The sequence below is a fragment of the Aythya marila genome (genome assembly GCF_965140915.1).
Source record: "Aythya marila genome assembly, chromosome: 3".
Lineage (NCBI taxonomy): Eukaryota > Metazoa > Chordata > Aves > Anseriformes > Anatidae > Aythya > Aythya marila.
Genome location: NC_139044.1, coordinates 99,534,025 through 99,558,592, shown reverse-complemented (window position 1 = coordinate 99,558,592; position 24,568 = coordinate 99,534,025). Strand labels below are relative to the sequence as shown.

General features: G+C 38.5%; 1 protein-coding gene across 1 annotated transcript in view; it reads right to left on the bottom strand.

The window, feature by feature from the left end:
* Positions 1–10,920, bottom strand: part of SNTG2 (syntrophin gamma 2) — a gene marked incomplete at both ends in the record, with an annotated part of 288,908 nt that extends 277,988 nt beyond the window's left edge. Inside the window, one exon of the mRNA XM_082758096.1 lies at positions 10,849–10,920. Within this exon, the coding sequence (XP_082614222.1) occupies positions 10,849–10,920 (72 nt within the window). The remainder of the gene's footprint in view (positions 1–10,848) is intronic.
* Between the last annotated feature and the right edge of the window lie 13,648 nt (positions 10,921–24,568).

The following is a 24,568-nucleotide window of genomic DNA, read 5'->3' as shown; positions in this document are numbered from 1 at the left end:
AATAACGTTCAAGACAACAATTTTCCATGATATTAAAGAGAGGACTTCTCAGATTTCTTGCAGATCATATAAGGAGCACACAGACTCTGCTTAGATTGTTATTTTAAACAACTTCCAATTAAATATAAGATAGAACATTAGCTCTCAGTGAGCAGAAGCCTTCCTCATGAAACATCATCACCACAAATAAAAGCAAAAATTATAGTCAGACAAGTAAGTTAGAGGGAAACTGTCCTTATCCCTAAATCATATTCCCTCATCTTCCATTTTAGAGAATGTTTTCATTACTTAATTTAAATGGGAAAGATCCCTCCTCCTCAGGACAAGACTTTTACATTTATGTTGGCAATATTCTCTTGGACGGGAGCCAGTTTGCCAAAGTTTCACAGAAATTCTTGAAAAATAATGATGCTCTAGAAAACAGTCTACTTTTTACCACTTATAAATTCCAACCAAAAGGAATTTATAGAACTACATTATGTTCATCTCACACCTCAGTGCCATAAACCATGGCAGTATGCTGGTGGGTTTGTTTTACTTTTATTTATCTTTCTTCTGCTAGACATTCTGCGCTAAGTCATAACTTTTGTAGAGCTGCATAGTCTGAAGCTAATTTTCAAAGAAAAAATATTTTTATAGTTCTCCCAGAGCAGACAGCACTAGCACTAATTGCTTAAAAAATATACGTGAAGCACTCTTTGCACTTTTTTGTAGCACTTGGCAGTGAATCACATGTTAGATTAATGGAAGGGAAATTTTATAAAATTTAAATGATGAAGTCTTCAATTTATGCTATAAATTGATGAAGCAAGTTGTTTTTGCGGAACAGAATTAGATTGACCCTGGACAGATTAAAATGACACTAGAATTATAAGAATTACAGAGTCAATTCAAGCAGGTTTACTACATTTAATTATATTTAGCTATGAAACCTACATCCAATAGACATTAAGTTAACCTTACTGACATTTCTGAAAGTCTGTCAAACTACTGAAAGCTGAAAAGAAGAAACACAGCTATCAGACTGAAGTATGGACTCTCCTTTTTACACACTGATACAAGTCACATGGAAAAAAAAACACCAGGCAATCCCTGAGGTCTAGGTAACTCCTGGCTGCCTTCTCACTCCTTCTTTCACATCCACTCCCTTGAATAACTACCCTGGAGTCATTCCTCGAGTAATGATTCTGTTCTTTATATATATAATATATATTTATCCTCTCTCCATTTGTGTTTACTTCTTGTCAACCAATGTGACAGTTACACAGAACGTCTCTGAAAAGTAGATGCTAATGAGAAAGCCAGAAACTCCTCGTTTGAGATACAACACAATGATTATAAAGAGGAAAGGAGCAGAAATGAGTGAAATACAGAAATAGAGGGGTATATACGCAGTTTGTTTGCCCTGCCCCTTGCCACCACTTCTGAATTAGTCACACAATAAACTTAAAAAAAGAAGAGGTGATAAAGTCGAGTCTGATTATTAATGATTGTGGATTTTGGTTTGATTTGGTTTTGACTTGGAGTCAGTACAAGATTACCCATTCTTTCCTACTTCCTGACATCTGAAAGAAATATTCTTGAGGGTATTAGTCACCGATGACTCCAACAGCTCCAAGTTTGCTCTTGGTAACAATCGTAACTCTGATTTTTGTTTTCTTTCTGTAAAGGTTGAATTACAGGTGGTAAAAGACAGGAGAAGGAAGCACTCTTCCAACCTACGATTTCTATTGTCTGACTGTCAAGATCGAGAGAAAGCTCTTCTGGGTTGTGTATGTAAAGCAGATCTAAATAATTTCATTTCACTAATCCACATCAGCAGACTTGTTGTGGTACCATTTTGACAATTCAAATTTCAGGCTCATTTCCCAGAACACCTCCCTTTTAAAATCACAGTTTATCTAATGTAAACTTACCCTTTTTTAGTTTAAAGCTATTACCCCTTGTCCTATCACTACAGTCCTTGACAAAGAGTTCCTCCTTAGCTTTCCAGTAGGCCCCCTTTAGGTACTGGAAGGTCTAAGGGTAGCTCTTTATAAGGTATCTTTGGAGCCCCTCTTTTCTTGGCCAAATAACCCCATCTCTCTCAGTTTTTCTTTGTAAGAGAGGTGCTCCAGTCCTTGATGAGCCTCATGGCCTTCCTCTGGACTAGCTCCAACAGGTCCATGTCCTTCTTGTGCTGGGGGCCCCAAAGCTGAATGTAGTACTCTAAGTGGGGTCCCACAAGGCTGAAAGTTGAGGTTGGAGTCCCTCAACCTGCTGGCCACATTTCTTTTGATGCAGCCCAGGATATAGGCAGCTTTCTCTGCTGCAAGCATGAATTGCCAGCTCATGCCACATTTTTCATCCACTGGTACCTCAAAGTCCTGCTGTAGGGGGCTGTTCTCAAGCTATTGCCCCAGCCCAGATGCAGACCTTGCACTTGGCCTTGTTGAACTTCATGAGGTTTGCACAGGCCCACTTTGCAAGCCTGTCCAGGTCTCTCCGGATGGCTACCCTTCCTTCTGTTGTGTCAACTGCATCCCTCAACTTAGTGTCGTCCCCAAACTTACTGAGGGTGCACTCAATCCCACTGTCTATATCATTAATAAAGATATTAAACAGATTCTCAGGAGGACCCACTCAAAGAAGATTGCTTTCTTTTTTGAATCAGTATTTTTTCGGAAAAGATCACTTTTCTTTTGAAATTCCATTGAGACCAGCACATCCCACATTTCCAGTTCTGACTGCTGAAACTGAGTTGTGATAGTGCCATGTTTTTGTCAATGCCACATTTAACAAAAGATAATATAAATATGTGCACATATAGACACAGCTATTAAACTGCGGGAAGTCTAACTTCAATTAAGAAATTAATTTTTGAAAAGGGAAGGTACACTAGGTAAATTTAAGCTTCATCTTCTGAAACTTCTGAAGTAAAAAGGGTAATACATACCTAATTTCAGTCAATTGGGAGCAGAGATGTAAAACTGCAAACAGTGAATAAATTGATCCATATTCAATTTCTGTCACCCTTCCCCTGGTGATGCCACAACGTGATAAATTAGTAATTCAACTTTAAACTGGTGTCATTTAGTAATTTTGGCTACAGTAGAATTCAGTAATTTTCTAATGTAAAATAAGCCTGGAGTTTGTATTAAGCGTGTATCTATTATCTATAGACTGAACACTGAGAAGTTCTTTGTTTAGTGTATGATAACCGTGGAGGACATAATTTCTATAGACAGTAAAAACTCCTTGCCTTACAAATTGTAAACAGAAGTATTTGTAGCAGCAGTTCTGTGAAGTTCATCAGGAAGAAGTATCATATAACTTTCCTGTATATAATAAAGTTCTTGTCAGAAAAGTGTCTTTTTTTTTTTAATGTTTTGAATATATTACAAGTATAGATGCATACAGGCATGCATATTTTTTCCAGTAGAATCAAAGATTCCTTTAATGATCACAAAATCCGGAACAGACTTGGAGATTTTAGTACTGTAAAGTAACTCTTCAAAGCACACTTGAAAGTCTAATCCTTTTATGCAATGTCACTTTTCTCTTATTTAAAAAAGACTGTTCTGTTTAGCACATCCAGCATATACACCATATGACGCACCAGATGCCTTAGTAATTAATCCAGCTTTTAAATGAAAAGTACAATAAATACTTGTATAAAACAGTGTGTTGATGCAACTGATAAATACGCTGACAACTGAAGACTAGAAAAAGAAAGGATTTTATAAAAAGCGATAGCTACATCACAAAAGAAGAATGGCAGACTCATCTGGCAACATACCTTGTGCTTCAACTATACTCTAAAAATTAGAATATTGTGGATTGCTGTACATCCTTATATTGCCATTCACTTGGGGCTCACGGAGGGTAGCAGAATGATGACTAATGTTATGTTTACTAAAACACTGCCTAAGACAGAAGGATATCATAAAAAAAAATAAAGGAAACGACAAAGCACATAAAACTAGATTCTAATTCCTGCTTGGAAGAGAGTAGAATATTTTATTGGTACAAAAGAAACTTGCATTTTATTAATACAACCAGACTTGTAAATAAGTCCTTAAGCCTTTCTAAAAAATTGACTTAATACTGTTAAATGGGATTTGCATGGAAAGATATGTGCCCATAAATTTTCTTGCAGTATCTAGCTCTTAGCTGCAGCCAGTGGAAAAAACAAACAAACAAACAAATAAATAATCTCTTTCTTTGCCTGTTGAATGAACAGCTTTTGCTGGAGAGGAAGATGGCAATACATGCTTGCAATGAAAAGTTTTCAAATGTGAATGCATCCTCCTTATATTCAATATGAGAACAATTTAGATGCTTTACTCCAATAAACTGAATAGTCTTACATACATTTAGAAGCTAAAGACAGTTTCCATAGAGGAAATAAAATAAATACTAATCGCTGTCTCCCATGTTATTTAAGACAGTTTTTAACGTGCTTGCTTGTTCTTCTGTTTAACATTTTATGTTACATATTAACTATTATATAAATTATATTACAAATTGACATTTTCAGTGACGACAAAAATATGACTCCTGATTTACGTGAGCAGCAGAAGCAAGTATGTTTATGCACTTCAGTTTGATGAATTAGTGTTCTCCACAGAGGTCCATGTCCATTACTGGATGAGACAGGATAATGCGTGACTTATTCAAGCCCCCCAAAAACGTATCTAATTGAGATATGGAAGAAACCATTAAAGCTGAAAAACATTCTCCATATAATCTTCAGAAAAGTTTCTGCATGTATTCAAGACATATAAATTACTCAAAAACAATTCACTCAATCAGAATTTTAATACAAACAAACAAATTAACCCAACACCTTAACTATAACTTCTTTAGCTTCTCCACTGGTAAAGTAGGAATAATAATGCCCACCCCCTTGGCAGCATAATTGGCAACTCGCAGTGGTGTATTACTGTTTCTATTTTTTTCCAATTTACAGGCAGATATTAGTAACTGATAGTACAAATCAGAACAATATCACTGAAGAAGCTCTTGTCCACCAGAGCACACAGTGTAGCCTACATAACCATTTCTCTACAGGCTTCTACTTCTAGTTCATCACAACAATGAGCTTCTCCGAGCCCCATTTGAACCCTGTCCACTTGTTGTTAGTCCTCCAGCAAAACTGGTCATAAAAAGGGAATCCCCATCAAAAGGTGCAACAACTAGAATTCCCTTTTGTGGCAGGGAGCAATGATTGTGAAATGACAATAAAGATTTGATACTAACAGGCTTTGGTTTCATCCCTCTTTGGATAAGATTGCTTCTGTGGTCCTCACCACATTAATTAACCCTACAGCTCCATCACAAAAATGGGGAAGTAAGCACTGCTTTAAACCTTCAAGGTGCTATGAAATTGGGCTACTCAAAGTCTGGGAAACGCAGCTACAGCATGGCTAAGAACTGCCTGTGAAGAAAACTATCCTGGCTTCACTTTCCCCAGCAGATTGTGTTACACAGAGTGTGTCTAGTCACAGGATGAGTTTCTCCTCAGATTTTATTCATCCGTTGACTTGGACATCTTATACAAACTGTGCTAAGACAAAAATCCCAAAGCAACAAACAGTTGTGCAAGTTCAGGATGGCAGGGGAAAGCATTGTAAGGCTAATGGCTTTAAAGTGGCATATGTGGTGCGAGCATGCACCACACCTCTTCAAACACAATACAGAACAACTGAGGTTCTGTATTGATTTTCCTACCCAGATCGTCTCTGAATACTACAAACGTATTTTGTGCCTACTACAATCTGAACTTCACAAGGAGATAATAAATGAGATAATATTGACTAGGCTGTGCTAAAGGGTTCCAGCTTTCAAGGTTATATCCTTTAGAGAGTTTGTTAATCTCATTACAGAAATCTGCCTGCTGACAAACATAAATAAGGAGTGGCAGAAGGATTCCTGCATGACAGATCTCACTGGAGTCACTCTGTTCTTCAGACAGAAAGTTCAGACAGACGGGTACAGAGGAGTTCAAAACATGAGAATCAGCCTGCCCTTTTTAAAAGAAAACAGACCAAAAAAAAAAAAAAAAATAGATCACCTCTGGATTAAATGAGTGAAGCTGATAAATGGTGTCTGGAATGTAGCACCATCTTGGGCCTCTGTTGGCTTTAACTGTCAGCTTCGTCGGTAATATGAAGGATGAGCAAATCGTTCCAAGTATTTTACTTTAACATGAAGGAAGTTTTTTTATAATAAATGAATCTTAACTTCAGATGAAAGTCAACATCAGTATTTTTTTATTTTTTTTTCCAAAAGCAAGGAAAAAAAAAGCAGCCACAAAGGCTAGAAGCACCAGCATCATCAGAGGCGAGATCACCCTGAACACTTCCTTTTACTTAAGGCTCATTAGAGCACCTCCAGAACACTGCATCCAGTTTTCTCCCCCCCAGGACCAGAAACATATTGAGAAACTGGACCAGTGGCAATGGATGCCCACCAAGGGAGCCAGAGCAGACCTGGAGCCCTGTGAGAGGCTGGGCTTGTCAAACCTGGAGAAGAGATGGCTTCAGGGGTCCTAGCAGCAGCCCCCCAGTTCACCATGGGAATGGCTGAGCAGTGGAGCAGGTTGCCCAGGGAGGTTTGATAGTCCCCATCCTTGGAGATTTTCAAGATGCAATGTGAAAAGCCTCAAGCAGCTAAGTCATAGCTCAACACTGTCGCTGCTTACCACAGGTTAGACTCACTGACCACCCAAGGTCCCTTCCAACTCAAGTCAGTCTGATTTTTGCATGCTGTCTCTATTACCACAGTGTCACGGACAAGCAGTATTAGCTGTCCACGTTGTAGGAACACGGTCATGCACTATTCCTTCTGCTGAGCTCTGCTACCACTTCTATTCTCAGCAGTCTTTGCGTGCCCAAGCGCAAGTCATTCTATTTATATTCATCTCATAAAATGTTTAAAACATCAGGAAAAAAAATGCTTACAATATGAAACACAGATCTGAGGTGTAAAGAGAATACCAACGCTGTTCTTTGTCTGAGATCAGACATTGTTTTTCAGAGCAGCAGGTGGGCGCAAGGCTTATTTCCATTAAGTTGTTAAAACCAGAAGCTCGAATCTTATTTTTATAGGTTTGATAACTGTTTTCATGGAGATACATACAGATAGAAGCAGGAGTCAGATTTTGTTTTTGAGAGGAGGGTTGAAGAGTAAAGAAACATGAAAAACTTGCACTGTCTGATGTTTAGTAAAAGCTTGGTAAATTTTTAATAGGATCTTGAAACTATTATTTTCCAGATTTTTAGTGGGGGAAAAAAATGAAAAAATAACAATAAAAAACCACATTCTTCCCAAATTGGTGTGAAATCAACAAAAGTTGCACTGATAAGTAATCATTTGGATTCATACAATGGAACACCAGGACACCCCCTCCATATCATAAAGCTCTACTATCTGTCTTCTTGTGCTTTCCATCCCCACATTAGGAGTCAAATTAGCTCAATTGCTAACAGAAAAATCTGAGATCAGCCTTTGCTCAGCAATAAATTATAACCAAAAATGACTGTGCAGTAGCAAAAGCTTCAATTAGTAAGTATATCCTATTGATTCATTTTGTGGTGTAGACAGACCATGGAAATAAACTTGAAATCCATGCTAAGTGCTGGTGTAACTTCTAATAATAAAACAAAAGAAAGTTGAAGCAAGCAGTGTTTCTTACGGTCACATATAGTATGGCTGAATGTGGTCCAAGCCTACCAAAATACTGATGTGGAACATCAGTGGTGGCCATCTATTTTAGGAAAATGGCAAGCTTGAATGTTGATGATCCTGAAAAGGTGACTAGGGAAAAGGCAAGCTGCAGCGATGTTTGTGGTAACATGACACCTAGTGTTCACCTTCGGGAAGTTTCTGTGCTGGTGGGTGCCAAACAAAAACAAACATACACACACAAAAGTAAATAAATATTTGTATTTGCGCCTCTATCCAAGTATCTGAATTACACAGATATAGTGAAAAAAAAAGAGGGGAAAAGAAACAGAAAATCTGCATGTGTTGCACTTTGTCCTCTTATCAAGATCCCAATTTGGGTAACTCCCGATAAGAACACCATCCAAAAAAGTTCCCAATCCCTTTTTTCCTTTGGGTTTCTGCTGAATTAATAAATAAATAAATTAACAAACAGATAAATAAAAAAATAAATAAATAAAAAGTCTGCTGACAACTTCCATACAGAGTCACAAGAAAAGCTATTAGAAAACAGTCTACTAGTTGATGACATGTAATTTAAACAATAGAATTTTAAGAGAATATTCCCTATTCCAAGAAACTACTGACAAGATATTCCTACATAACAATGAGCTATATACTTTTATTTCTTCATTCTAAAAAACTAGCATATCAGTAGTATGAATGACTGTAAGGCTATCTTTCTCTTTCATGCTTCTAGTAATACAATGAAAGCCACAATATTTAACACATTAAGAACAATGACACTGAAAAAATTCACATAAAACTGTGGCAGATACATGCTGACATAGTGGGTAACAATCCCTAAAGGATTTGACCTCTTGGTATTTTCTGAGGGGCAAAGAGGGGAAGAATTATACTAGAAATCCAAATAAAAATCTCACTATAGATGAAGGAAACACACAGCTTTCTGAAATCGGCTCAATACGAGCATGTGTCTGATCCAGAATGACGAGTATCGAAATGTTAGAGACAAAGTCTAACTGAAACTTCAGTTCTACAGAACAGAGCATCAGCAATTAAACTTTAAGAAGTTAATAGACCCATAGCAAAAATAAAAGCCTTAACAGAGCCCTTAGTGTTAAAAGGCTCACATAAAACACATAAAATAAATGGGGATTATGTTTCAAATAATGCTATCTTCAATTTAGAAGTAAGCTGAGCTACTTTCCAAGGACTAGTGTTAACTGTCATCCTTCTGAAGAAGAAAAAAAAATAAAATAAGGGTACCCTTAAAAATTAAGGCTGCCTAGCTACTACAATCCCAATGAATTGGACTCAGCATGCAATATTTAATAGTTAAATGGTAACTGGTGTTGTCATATCTTATTTCTGAGAAAACTTGCACAAACACAATCCATTCACTGATACTAATATGTGTGAGATTTTTATTTTAGCAAGGTAAACAGACTCAGATTCCAGTAGTGTTAAAGCCACTCAATTAATCAAGCACCTATCACACTATTAATCATAAAAGAAGGCCTTATTTTTTAAGATATTAAGAGTATACTTCTCTGCACAAGTACGTTACATCTCTGGGAAGCTATGCAGTTATGAACTCATATAAATAAGTATCTGAATATCTGCCATAAGATGTCCCTGTTGAACTTAAGGTCTATAAGACTTTTTTTTTTTTTTTTTTTAAATACTATGTATATAGGCATTCTTTCAATCATATTTTAAATACTCTGGAAAGTGAGGCAAAGTTGTTCTGCATTTATTTGAAACAGCTTGCCAAAGATTTTGATTCATGTTCCTATTTCTCATTGAGGGTCCAGGTAAACTATATGCCCACGAGCCTTTAGTTCTTACCACACTTGCCCAAGGGGCCAGCTCACCTTCATTTGGGAACTAGCTTTGCTCCAGGCAGTATCACAGGCATAAGTCCCACAAGTATCAGAAGGAACAGCATGTCCTATTGGCCTTAGATGTATATATTTAACACCACTACAAGAATACCAGTCATAAATTTCACCTAATGATAGTGATTATTCCTCACCTTTAACGCTGAAATATTCTGAACTGCCATACAACCTACTCAGCTGTTAACATTTTAGGTAATTGCTGCACAAATTATTTTTACAGTTCAGGAACAGGTCTTGCAGATCAAGAGCTGTGCAACAGCTTTGCAACACAGAGGATCCTACAGCATAATAATTTGATTATTTTCTTTTTAATTAAAAAAAAATTCTAGACCCCCAAAAAGAAATGCTTGCATCTCTTCCTACACTGCCAAAAGAGGAATGCAAACGTATACAGTGCAAAAGTGGGCTAGGACACGATGAAATTTATTTCCACAGATCTGCAGACAGTTGTACTTGCTTGTGATTCCAGGTATCTACAAAACCTGTATCTTTGCTTCTCCACCTGTGTCTTCCAAACACCTATCCTCTGTCCTAAGCTTACAGAGACTCAAAGAAGTTACGAAATTACTGCGAAGGAGAACACGGCTGAAAGCAGGTGACTCCTAAATAATGCGGTAGGTAAAACACTAGGAAGATAACAGTTTTTCTTCATAAATCACAAGGCTGTGGTCACCGAAATAGCTTGAAGGACAGGGCAAAAAAATGAATCAGCTGTTTATTTTAGCACCGGTAAACTATTTTATAACGGATGCAACTTTTTAGACAGTGGCTGAAAAACACTGCAATTACACTCCCACAAAACAACCCTGCAATGCCAAGACGAGCGCCGTACTAAACCACGAAGCCCGTCATTATTTTAAAAGGTACGGAGGGCACACTAGATGACGTTAATTTAATAAATCAAGGACAGCTGAGAACCACCATCAGAGGGCATCGTTTATAAATGATTTCTCAAAGGCGCTGCCACCAAAGTCGCGAGTATTTCCCAACTCCCCGTCCCCCCCCCCCCCATCACCGCACCGAGCCCCCCGGCCTGAGGCAGCTTCCCCCACCGCCACCTCCCTCCCCTCGGGGCCCCCAAAACTTCCCGGGGGGCTGCAGGAGGGTGCTGCCCGCAGCCCCCAGTGAGAGGGGCAGCCTTGCAGCGGCCGGGCTGCCTTCTCGCCCCGCTCCCCACCCCGCTGCCCCCCGCTCTCCCCGCAGGCAGGCGCCTCCCTCCGGGCAGCGCGGCGGGAGTTGGTGCCGGGACAAGGCGGCGGGGAGCTCGGCTACTTGCCCAGGTGGGGACGAGGAGGCTGCCGGGGCGCTCAAGCGGTGCTGGAGGCGGCTGCTTCCCCGCCACGCTCATCTCCTCCCATGCAGCTGGCTTGGCTCCTCTCAGGCGGGCGTCTCGGCGGGACGCGGCGCCTGCAGGCACCGAGAGGCGAGCGGCGTGTCCCGGCTCCGCACCGCGGCCCCGGCACGGTGGGCGGGGAGCGGGGGGCTCGCCGGAGGCTGCGAGCCGGGAGGGGAGAGAGGGAGGCGGTGGAGGAGCGCTGCCTATTTAACTTCGCTCTTCTCCGGGGGGAAGGCGCCGCCGCTCGGGCTCCCCTCCCCTCTGCGGCCGCATCCCGACAGACGGGGCTCTGGGTGCAGCCGGGAGGGCGGCTCTGCTCCTCCCCGGCACGGCACCGGCGGGATGGGCAGCTCCTGCCCGGGGAGCTTGTGCCCGGGGAAGGGCTTAACCTCCTTAATATCTTTATTGATGACTGGGATGAGGGAATTGAGTACACCCTCAGTAAGTTTGCAGACGACACCAAGTTGGGGGGAAGTGTTTATCTGCCCGAGGGTAGGAAGGTCCTGCAGAGGGACCTGGACAGGATGGGTCGATGGGCAGAGGGCAATGGGATGAGGTTCAGCGTGGCTAAGTGCTGGGTCCTGCACTTTGGTCACAACAACCCCATGCAGCGCTACAGGCTTGAGGCAGAGTGGCTGGAAAGCTGTGCGGAGGAAAAGGATTTGGGGGTGCTGGTTGATGCTCGCCTGAACATGAGCCAGCAGTGTGCCCAGGTGGCCAAGAAGGCCAACGGCATCCTGGAATAGTGTAGCCAGCAGGACCAGGGAGGTGATCATCTCCCTGTACTCAGCTCTGGTGAGGCTGCACCTTGAGTACTGTGTTCAGCTTTGGACCTCTCAGTACAAGAAGGGCATTGAGGCCCTGGAGCATGCCCAGAGAAGGGTTACGAAGCTGGTGAAAGGCCTGGAACACAAGTCCTGTGAGGACCAGCTGAGGGCACTGGGGTTGTTTAGTCTGGGGAAGAGGAGGCTCGGGGGAGACCTCATTGCTCTCTACAGCTACCTGAAAGGGAGTTGTGAGGAGCTGGGGGTCGGCCTCTTCTCACAAATAACTAGTGATAGGACTAGAGGGAATGGCCTCAACTTGTGCTAGGGGAGATTTAGGTTAGAAACTAGGAGATGTTTCTTCTCAGAAAGAGGAGTCAGGCATTGGAACAGGTTGCCCAGGGAGAAGGTGGAGTCACCATCCCTGGGGGTGTTTAAGGAAAGGTTGGACGTGGTCCTTAGGAACATGGTTTAGTGGGTGATGATGACAGTAGGGTGATGGTTGGACCAGATGATCTTGGAGGTCTTTTCCAACCTTAATGATTTTGTGATTCTAAGGGGGACGCTGGGCGGCTGCAGGAGCCAGGGTTAGGGGGTGTTGCCATGCTGGTGTCAGTGTGCAGGCCCCAGTGACACAGGGCCATCCCGCAAGGTGCACACCCTGCTGAAGTCATCTCCAAATCAAGATCAGGAGGGGTTTGACATCCCTCTGCTAATCATGGTGTCACTCAAGAGAGGAACATTTGCACCTCCAAACGTTACCGTAGGGTTTTGTTCTTCTGTTGATCTTCGGTTTTAACTCCGGTGTTACCAGCACCTAAGTTCCTAACCTGGGTAGCCTGGGCCATCAGTTCTGGGAAAATTTTGTAGGCCTGTGTTGCAACACTGGAACTTGAATTAAGGAGAAGAGGTGCAGTGTGATCCCTGATGCAGTAACTGTTAGTAGGGTCTCTGAAGGGACACAGGGAAAAGCTTTGCTCTTATTTTTTTCCCTTGGTTTATTTAACAAGGTTGCAGTTTCACACATGCAACTTTTTGCTCTCTTACCTGACTAAAGTTTGAAAAGACACTCTTTTTCCATTCTGAAGTTGCTGTCTTTCCCTGCAAGCATGAGAATCAATCATGCACAAATAACATTTAAAAAAAAAAAAAAAAAAGAAAAAAGGATGAGTGGAGCAAGCCATGTTTTTTTCTAAAGTTAATTTTAAGGATGTTCTCTCTATTCTTTGCAAAAGTAGTGTTGTTTTTTTTTGCTTGTTTTTGTAAAAGCAGCACAGTAGTTAGAGCAGGAATGAAAAGTGCACCTCAGAGGTAACTGTACAAAACACTGCTGTGCTTTACTCTATCGAGAAAATTCTCTTTCCAAATCCCAAACTTCTTGGAACCACATACTATCTCAAACAAGTACTGCATGCTGTGCTGCATGCCATTTCTGTTTACTGATTCACCTTTGCACATACCAGAGCCCCACAGAAGATGTGGAGAGATGGACAAGAGGGCAGCTTGCTCTGAGAGGTTATGGTGTTTTGGGTGTTCTCCAGATGTGCTCAGGACTCTCTGCCTGTGCCTGAGTGGTTTTCTTTGCCATGCCCAGAGCCTTGGAGTTTGCCATGCAGCAAGTAGTTGCTGTGATTCTCCTAAACAGGTAGTGCTCATACTCAAGCCAATCTGTCCCAATCTACCCTGTGGGTAAAAAAAAAAAAAAAAAAAAAAAAATCATTTATCACACTCCATGCCTGAAGAAAAATGTGTGACAACAAGCTGGCAGTGTGAAACGTTAGGGAGTCCAGGCCGGAACCTAACGCAACCATATAAACCTGTGTGCATGCAGAGTGTGCTGACATTGAGAGGTGTGAGTCTTTCTGCTTATGGTGAAAGAATAAGGAAAAAGAACAGCCACGCAGAAGAGCTGCAGCCTGTTTGCAGATGGATTGCCCCAGGCTCCCAGGGCTGGGGATTGAGAGGAAGCAGCAAGTAACAGTGGCTGTCCTGATTAACTCGAGAAACATCACACCTAGCCCCTTTGTGGTTGTGCTTTGCAGAAGTCACAGGCAATTCCCATGCACCCAGCATGTTTTGTTGGCATGTACACACCTCTAATAATGTGCAAGTAGGGTATTGGTTATTAATGAAAATGTGCTTAGACCATTTAGGAAGGATGGGAATTACTGAAGTTTGGCTTCTGTGAAGAGATACGGGTATTTGGTAGTATGGATACTAGTTTTGCTCTAGTTAAAACCTTGTTATCCTGCCCACATTTTTCATGGTTATTTATGTTCTTACATAAATGTGGTGCATAAGTGGGGTTTAAAAAATTGAGATGCAGGTAAATACAAAGTACATGGCATAGTAGTATCGTAGTGTACAGGAAATATGGAAAATATGGAAAATTACTTACAGAGATAAGTCTGTCCTTTTCAGAATGTTTCTATTTATCTATAAACTGTACTCTTTAAATTTTAAACTCTTTGTCAATTGGATATAACAACCGTTGCACAAAATACAACTTCCTGGGAAGCTTATCTGAAAACTGACAATTGCATAAATTATTTGTGTAATGCACTGAATATTGGATAACATCAGACAGCTAAGCAACTACTAATACCATTTTTATTTATTTATTTAATGAATGCATTTCACAAAATTATATTCTCCTGCAGTATTGCTGTACTGAAAGCAAGTGGGAATACATGATTTGATTGACAACTAAGAAAAAAAATGGCTTTTAATGTTATGTAAGCTAAGCCAATTTGTGATAGTCTGCAAAACTAATTAATTTGAAATAATAAATTCATTTTCAAGGGACAATAAGGTTTAATAGTTTATGAAACCTATAAGCTTTTCAGGAGTTCATGCATCGCTCAGTTTGTTACTAGTGAAAAGCTTTTATGTGTTTTTCTCTTTCCTCTGTACATAACTTTTCAATTTCACTGCATACCTGATCCTTGCTTTTGGCATTCCTGAAATACACCTACTGAAAGCTAACTGTCAGGTAGCTTTTGCAGTGATGACAGTTTTAACTTTTTTTTTTTTTTCCTGCGTTACAATATACCCTTTAATTTGGAATAGGGCAAATATTTAGAAATTTCTAGTCATGGAGATTTTATTTTAAAAAAATAGTAATAAAGTAATGTTACAAAAAGAGAGAGTAAGTCAAGAGAATGCAAAATGTGATTTCAGTAAAATACCATGAATGTAAGTCAAACTCCCAATGTTTTATGTTAGATAATGCCTAAAAAGTTTCATTAAGATTTAACCTGGTTGATAGCAAGATTTCCAATTGTATGTGAAGTTTGAATAAGTTCAGAATTCATGAAAATGGATGCAAACCGGTGAATTCAGAAAATACCATGTTACACATCTGTCTTTATTTCCTTCTGTTTTCATACAGATACTTGCATTCATACATAAAAGTGCATGCACACAGACGCTTGGCTTACAGAATGAAAAATGAAGACTATTTCCATTAAAACAATTAATAAATTATTTTATTATGCCAAATAGATGTCAAGGTTAAAGGCTTTTTAAAGGAAAGTGGATGAAACTGTGTAATTATATTTTTCCATGAAATGTTGCTAAGTCTTAAAAAAGACATTACAAACATTTCTCTGTCTATACATAAACATCCACACGGCTATTGAAGTCAGGTTGTTGTCTTAATATAAATATGAAAACTTGCAGATGTTCCAGTTTTAGACATTAATATTTGCTGTGTTCTTCAGGAAAAAAAAAGGCCTTTCTGTAAATCTTAATTGCTTTCTGAGCATCATTATACTGAATATTGTACTAACAAAATAAATGCTCATTCATTTAATTTTGTGGAGAGAGATCAAAGCTATGAGGAAGTAGACCACACTTTTCTAAGGAATGCCAGTTAGAAGTTTCTCACTTAAAAATCACATGTAAAGCAAGGTAAAAATGCCACATGTCTCAAGGAAACTACAGCCTTTCATGGAGAAGTTGCCATTTAGCCACCAGTATGCCCCAGCTTAGGAGAAGGAGGAAGGAAGACCCTAGTACACTGAAAATCAGCATTAGACCCCTATCTTGATGTACTCTCCACTTGCTTTTTTTTTTTTTTTTTTTTTTTTTTTAATTATTCAGCTCTTGTTTAAAGGACAAATTACAGGGCATTACATCTTGGCAACCCATCACAGCACAGTAATATGCCAGATACTGCTTAAAATATACAATGATAAATCACTAAAATTTCACAGGTATGTTATTTTGCTTCAAAAGACAAACACTTCCTTGTTCTCACCAATCTATAATGTGCACCAAATGCCCTGTAACTTGCTGTCCCAGAAATTTCCTCAGTTTGCTGAGTGGGGTAAGAAACTGTAATTGTACATACAAGAGCAGCAAAATGTAAAGAGGCAGTAAAATAGCATAACATCCAGTGAAAGCAAGACACTGCTGTACTACAAGCAAACAAAAACTTCCCTTGAACAAGCAAGCATTCACTGATTAAAGGTGGATGAAATAAACACCTCATATTTTTACAGCAGTTAGATTGAGCCATGGATGGGAGAGACAGCAGGAAGATTTTCCAAACCATCCTGCCCTGCTGCTGACTGACTCCCTTGTTCAGGGGCAGTAGACCTTAGCAGGGCACCCTGCTGCCAAAGGTTGGCTGAGGCAAACTGGTACGATTGTGTCTGTTCCTGATGAAGGGATGAATATTGACTGCATCAATCAGGAGTTCAGCATCTCAGGCTGTTCAAGAGAGGAATTCATCATTGCTGCCCTGAGCAGGTTGTTACAAACGATGATCAAAAATAGGTATCTGAACCACTGGGTATCTGAAAGATGTATTCCCAGCAGGTGTTCATAGAGAGATATTGGAGTGATCAGTATGTATTCTTACTTCAGAATCAGACAATTTTGATACCTCTGAAAACATCCATGTATACTTCTATCATTCATCGCCAGCAGTGGAATAGCAGCAAGGAGTAAGTGGCAAGCAGGTGGACAAATGGCAAATGTTTTGGGTGCTGCAGAACCAAGTGGGATTTCGGTACTATTTCTTGAATATGTTCTTAAGCACTTATTTTCACTTGCGTGTCCTTGAAATCTGCCTCGTATTACCAAACGGAGGAGCTGATGTTCTGCAAACTAGTATTTTATGTGTACTCATTCTCTGCAGATATCAACATGTCAAGAAGTTCTTTTAAAACTGTGCCAATGTGCAAAAAAGAAATACAATATCGTGGCCAAAGAAAGCACAAACAAGTTTGTGCTCACAAGCTTGTGAAAAGGCAACGACTTGAGTTCTGGAAACCTACTTTCAGTACGCAGTTTTATCCAGTGATTACTTGGCACGGTTCTGAGAAAAGGCACTAGGATACAGAAATCCCTCCGTCTTGGAAAGTGTCTGTATCACTGGGATAGCATGTGATGCTCCTTCCAGCTTTCCCTTTTGTTCTGATTTCTGCTCATTACATTTGGCAGCAAATGTATAACCCTAATTGCAAGCTATTTGATGTAGCTTGTTTGCTTATATTAATTATTTATGTTTCAACAGTATTTGACCAGTGAATCACATGAGTGTATGCAAATAGCTGAGACTCATTTAATTAAGAAAGAAAATGTGTTTTGCAAAGAAAATAAATTTGATTGTAGGTAGAGGCACAGGTAAGTTATAATCAATGAATAGATGCAATGTTATGTGGTTTGCGTGACCAATAAATAAACCAAATAGAAACTTCTGAGTAGATAATTCATGGGCTACTTCTGCCAAAAATCCTATAGCGTTGTACATTGGATAATTTTGGTACTGATGGAAATTATTTTTACGGATTTGTTGATTTGTTCGTGGCCAATTCATAAACAGAATTAAGAGTGCAATACATTTCTTGAATTGTTCATATAGCTGCATGACTACACTATACCTTTGTGAATCAATTTTCAGCTCATTTTCTGAGACACAGATGCAGCTTCTTTTGAGACAGATGTGCTTTGTTAAAAAATAAATAAATAAAATGGTGGAAGTGGACAATTAGAAGAAAGTTAAGAATTTTAGTGCTGGTTTTATTGCCTGAAAAATACCAGAAGAGTCTGTATTTAATAGTTCCCATGCAAAATGGAGTAGGAAATGAAAGAAAACATTCATTGCAGCGATAATTTCCATTTTCTGCTCATCTTTCTACAACAAAAATTTGCTACATGTGTTCTGGCACCACAAAATACTCTTTTTTTTTTTTTCCTAATCCAATTTTTCTCTAAGGTTTGCAGTCGTATTTATATTTAAGATATTGGGGAAAAATGTCAAACATTCATACCAAATAAATGTTTCCAAAGACATTTAGCTACCTTTATCAAATAATTTTTTTTTTTTTTTTTTTTGTTATTACATTGTTCAATCATACTCATTGAATGGACAAATAAAATGTTTGATAAGCCTATTTCCTGTGATTGCACAGTAATTAAACACAAAGATTAAGTGAATGTAAACAAAGGCAACTAGGATTTTTATACACTCTGTGAGCAGCTGATCAGAGGCTTTCAAATAAACTTAACAAATAACAAGGACTTTTCAGGAATTGCCTTGGAGGATCATGTGTTCTGTTTAACTGCACCGGCAAAGTTGCCTAAGAGTTAGGGAGCTATTGCTCATCTTGCTTTTGCCTTAGCTTAGCACTGACTCTGCAACTGTATGGTCTAAATAATCATTTAAAAAAAAAAAAAAAAGTGACGATGGTGTAACTAACCTAAGGAACAATGAGAATAGGCAGGGTGGTCAAAAATACTGTACAAAAATGCATGAAAAGAACCCTAAGTAGAACCCTAAGATCAAGGGGGAAAAAAAAAAAGCAAGATAAGACTCCCAGCAGAGAACTCAGGTCATGGGTGACTTGGTCCAAACATTTCCCCTTACAAAGTGAGGCTGTCAGGATCAATTTTAGGATGCAGGAGGTCATGGGTGGTTAAGTTTAACACTGAGGTAAGGTAAGGTTGCAGAAAGTCAGTATGTAACAACTCAAATTATAAGATTAATGGGGATTAGCAGTAATTGGATAATTTTGAATACACATGTTAGTATCATTGTAACTGGATTAATGATATGTCTTTGTTGTACTAGACTGCGGAGACACTAATTAGACTACTAATAAATTCATGGTTCTGCATATGACGGGTGTTCTGTTAAGCCAAAATTAATTGCATGTGGTTTAATGCAACAAAGTGGTGGAATATGATGGCAACGTAGGCAAACCTTTAAGGATTTGCTGAATATCTGAGAGAGCGATTGCTGAAAGAGAACTTTGGGAAGTCTCTGTTTCACTGATTAGGAGAAATAATCAGAAGAACCTCTTTGAAGTATCCATTGGCCAAGGAGCAGAGTCCTCTGCCTCCTCATTAGAGGAGACAAGCTTTGAATTTATATAGAAGTCAACAAAGAGCAAAGGGCTAAACAAAACCCTATGGCTCTCTTGAGGGAATAAGATGTACAAAAGGGTGAATAAAGGTCAAAGGGATAACCAGCCTTACCACTTTACAGAAGAGGGACTAAAACCCTGCATTTTTTTTTTTTGTTTGTGTGTGGGTTTGCTTTTTGTTTCAGAATAATACTTCTAGTATTGGTAGACAGCTGAAAGACCCACAACACCTGGTTCTCCATCAAGTGCTTCTTGCAAAATGCAACTAGTGGTAGTCATAGAATCATAGAATCATTTAGGTTGGAAAAGACTTCTATGATCATCTAGTCCAACCTTTAGCATAACACTGCCAAGTCCACTATTAAACCATGTCACAACTACACTTTTTGAAGACCTCCAGGGATGGTGACTCAATTACTGCCCTGGGCAGCCTGTTCCAATGCTTCACAACCCTTTCAGTGAAGAAATTGTTCTTGATATCCAACCTGAACAACCCCTGATGCTACTTAAGGCCATTTCCTCTTGACTTACCACTTGGTGCTTAGGAGAAGAGATTGATCCCCACTTCTCTCTAGCCTCTAGTCTAAATGTGATGTCTTCATTTTGTCCAAATATATATTCCATGAGTTTAGCAGCTATCCTCTTAATCTACTCTAACAAACCCACTGGTCTCCCACTGAAGACACTAAAATGTCTTGTATTAATAGTAACGTGTGGAGCTACCAGAATAATTTTGCATGCAACTTTTATAAAATACCAGGAAGAGAGAGCCTTCTCAAATTCACAGTACTTTGTATAAGATGTTGTTCTCAGACTGACCATTTCAGGTACAAGACCTGTATCCAGTATGCTGCAACTACACGGATATCCTGTATAATGAGTGTAAAACCATGTGGGTTTTGTAGATCCCAGTTGGGATCTAAATAGTAGACGTAGGGCTTAGATACAATTTTGAGTGCATCTGGTATCACAGCAGAAGTTTAAATTCAATCAATGTAAAGAACCACGTCTATAATCCTGTTACTTGTTTCCCCACCACCACCTTTCCATGGTTTCCTTTACAAAACTGGCATATTCAATAAAAGATTTGTTCCATTCAGTTCCTTCATCTTTTCTTAGCAATTTTTTAATGTACTGAGAGACAACAGATAAAACTAGCAACTGATTCAATTTCTACTCTTTCTGTCAGAGGTGAGCTGTTTACTCTGAATTCTTATTAACATTTATGTTCAAGGCAGTGTGCAGTGAGCTTCGGTGAGACGAAGATCCAGCTGTAATTGTCATATTTTGTGTAAAAGTGTTATTATTCTGATCAAGTCAGTGGTCTCTTTTTCATAGACTCAGTTGTAATTTTTATTAAGTAAGAGACAATTATTTAGGTAAAATAAAGTAACCTGCATATAATTATAATCTGATGTTTTATATAAATTTTAATTGATCATTCAAGACAATAAGTTCTTCTGATTCTTTTTGCAATTATCGTCCGCTTCTGTGGTCTCTTATTTTTCAAACCAATTGGAATTTGTGGAATTAGGCAGATCTGAAATTCAATCCAATTTGATATATATGGATAAGCAATATGCAATAAACAGAAAACTAGAGAGCTGAAGAATTCTCTACTCACCAAGGATATAACACAAAAGCCATTGTGAATGTTTCATGTAAGAGGATCATTTGGGCAAGAGGAAATTAATATAAATAATGTTCATTTTTACTTAGAATTTATTTACTGAAGAGTGAAAGGGGATCATATGGTTTGCCAATTGTATAGTAAACAAACCGCTGTAGAAAAGTTGACAGCACTTTTATTTTTCTTTTGTTTATGTGCTCTTATCAGTCTTTGTTCTATTTATTTTTTTCTTCTGCTATGAAAGCCAATTATTTTATTTTTGGTTCTATAAATTAAGGAACTGCTTTAGTCTTCTATTTCAAAGTATAAAAAAGTAAAGAATGAAGTGATATGTTTACTTGCATTAACATTGTGATGGAAACAGAAAACATTTTTTCAAAAGCTTGGGTGTGTTCTTGGCCTCAATTATATTACTGTTGATTGTGCCCACAGAAAAGCAGTATCAAGAAAGACGAATCTGAATTAAAAATGCACTGTCAGTATTATTTTTTTTAAAGAACTATAGATGTCTGGAAACAGTCTGGGATACTAAGTAGTTCAAGAAGATCTACACAGAGACTCACACTGTACATAGTTTGGACTTTTTTCAGAGTGCCACAGTGAAGTTCAGTTCTATGCCTTCACAAAGAATAACAACAGAGGCTCCAGTTCAGGTAGTAATACACCTTATTATAAAAGAGTAACACCTTGTTATAAAAGAGTAATCAAATTTCATTTGGAACTGAAATTTTTTGTCTGTCAGGTATGAGACTTCAGTGTCTGTCATTTGTCATTCATGGACAGCAATCATTTACAGCAGAATTCCCCTACAGAAAAATAGAAAACTCGATAGGTGGTAAGAAATAGAAATATTTTTTTTCCTTTTGATTTTTTAGGGAAAAAAGAAAAAATAAATGCTTTTTCTAATTATTATTATTTTGTAGGACACCTGCAGTCACAACAAAGTTTCTGATTAAATCTATGATGACGTATTTAAATGTGATTCTAAAATTGCAAAGCTGTATTGAGGAGAAAATGTTGCAATACAGAGAACTAAAAAAGAGTAATGAAGAAATTTTTTCACTTAGGAAAGTGTCATTGACTCTAAGGTGCTATTGGGAGAAGCACTCATTTTCCTCTGTTTCCCTATTTTCCATCTATACAATGAGGATAGATGTGGGGCTTTTTGTTTGTTTGTTTTTTGTTTCATTAGAGGAGTATTAGTGTGATAAATAAGATAGGAATTCTCAGGAATAAAACTAGCATCAGGACATAGCTAACAGAATTAGGTCAAGACATTTGTTATATTAATTAGTACAAAAATTAATTAATTCTGAGGCAGATAGTGCTTGCCATTTTACATTTGTAGTAGAATAGGAAAAATAATAGGTTATGTAAAGAGAAAAGACATTAGCATAGTCTGTATAAAAATATGGAGAAAAAAAAAACAAACTGCTAAATATGATGAAATACTGAGTAAATCATATACTTCACCCAGAAGCAAAGGATCCATCTATTTATTTTGGGCACATATCATGTATATGTACCTGATATGGGGAAGAAAAAAAAAAAAGTTTTGAAAGGTGAGAAACACCTTTCCATTTTAATAGTCATTATATGAGTCCAGAGTTCTACAATGAGCGTAATCTGGTGATAGCACTTGACTGAGAAACTTCCACATCCATCCTGTGTGTGCAACCCTTTGGCTTGTGCCAAAGAAATTTTGTTTGTATCTCTGTAGACTGTATCCCTGACCAAATCAATGTTAAAAGCACCTATTAAAAGGGAATGAGCTGCTAGGGGGGCAGATAGAGTAGATACTCTCCAGACTTAGTATTGGTAGTAAAACCCTCATAAATTGAAACTTCAGACAGATTATTTGAGCATGTCTCAGGAACAGAAGATTTAAGTGTTGTAAACAAACAAACAAACATCTCCTAATACTCCGTCACTCCTTGAATTTAACAGCTATGAATAAACAATCAGTAATGTTATTACTGTGGTCCAAAAATACGGTGCAGAAGTAGAGAACAGGTGTGAAGACCTTATGCCTGCATAAGGCATGTTTCAAGGAGAGTAATTCTTGTCTGGTCTCCTAAGCTGAACACTCCAGCAGTTCAGGTGCACTCAAGAGCACCTTTCGATTTAGTTCCAGCCAACACATCATCATCTTGGATGAATACACAAAGTTGTTCAAGCACTCTTCAGTGCAGACCCAAGGATGGTAAATCAGAAGATTTACTTTAAAAGTGAATCCAAACTAAAACTCTTTTTTTTCTTTTCTTTTTTTCACTTCCAACTCTCTCCTGAGAAATTATCAAAAGATTGCATAGTTTGCTTAGAGCTTTCCTCTAAGGTTGGAAGGAAGATCCACAAGAACAAATCAGGGTGATGAACAGCATACCAGTGACAACAGTTCATGCTCAGTATAACCTCAATACAAAGACCTTTGATAAATATAGAATACATTAGTAAAACTCAAGGCATGTCTGAATATGAATTATGACCTGAAAACCAAGTTTCTGCTCTGCTCTTGAGTAGGAAGAGAATTCAAAGGTGGAGGGGCTGCCTTCTGTCCACTTAACGTGATTTTTGACCACAGGCCATAGTCTTGCAGTGACTTTCATAGAAAGAGTGAGATGGACTGATTGTGCTACCCAAAGGTTATAAACATTTGGCAATTTGATGGAAATGCTTGAGAGGCCAGGTCAATTTGTTTGGGCTATGACTTTTAACCACCTAATAGAAAAAGATCTTGAAAAAATGTCTTGAATAATCTTGCCACTCTGTTCTCTAACATGTATGTGCAATGTGTTTCATTATATACAGGTTTAAAAATATGATATCACACCGAATGAAGTACACATTATCACTCCGGACAAGTGATAAGCCACCTCGTAAAGAACTATGTCTATATAATCTCTTCTCCGTGTATCTATGCAGTTGGCATAGGGTACTGATTAAGCAACATATCTGTCCAGTTTGATTTAGCTGGAATTTACATGAACCACATGTTTATTTGCAGTGAGTCAGTCATCTGCACTTTAAAGAATTTATTCATGCAATGCAGTAATTCATCAACACTTTTTCCTGTCAGTGGGATTTTCCTAATATATTTGTGTAACTGCCAACATCAAAGATTACTCCTGAAATAAAAGATCATCCCATTTCATAGCAGAAAGAATTAAAACATCAAAGTTTGCTAGTGTTTCAGTAAATTCATATGTTAATTTTTAGTGCCTGACAGAAATGCCTCACTAGGTCAGAATTTTGCAGCCTTTGCAGAAAGGAACAGTTTGCCTTACAGAAATGAAGAATAATTAGTGGTTTCATAATTAATCTATTAGGTAAATATTTTATCCAAAAGAGTTGATGTCACCTATGCCAAATGATTTGATATGCTCAAAAAGCATTTGTTTCATTTTAAAATAAGGAGAACTACAAAATACTTTGTACATCTTTGATCTGAAGTTTGTTCTTTATAGCATAACAGTGGGACTCTGCATCCTTATAAGAAGTTTAAGATGCAACATCAAGACGTTCCTCTTCCACAGAGGTCAAGTGATTGTGTTTAAAACAAACAAACAAAAATCACAACACTTTACTATAAAAGCAAATAGCATTATTAAGTTAACTTCTACATTGTATCTTATCATAACAGGTCAACCCCACACATAAAGTATGGTAAACTGGCTTATGAGGTTTTGCCCCACTTGTTTTCCGGTGTCATTTAAATTGAAGAGCTTCAGAACAAAAATGTTTTGTTTCCATAACTCTCTTCTTTGTATTTGAAACTGTTCCCATTTGTCAAAGGACCCAACTTGTGCCTCACTGAGATCAGTAAGAAGTAAAAAAATAAAATTCAAGGACAACGATCAGATGATGCTCTCATTACTTTAAAATGTTCAGGG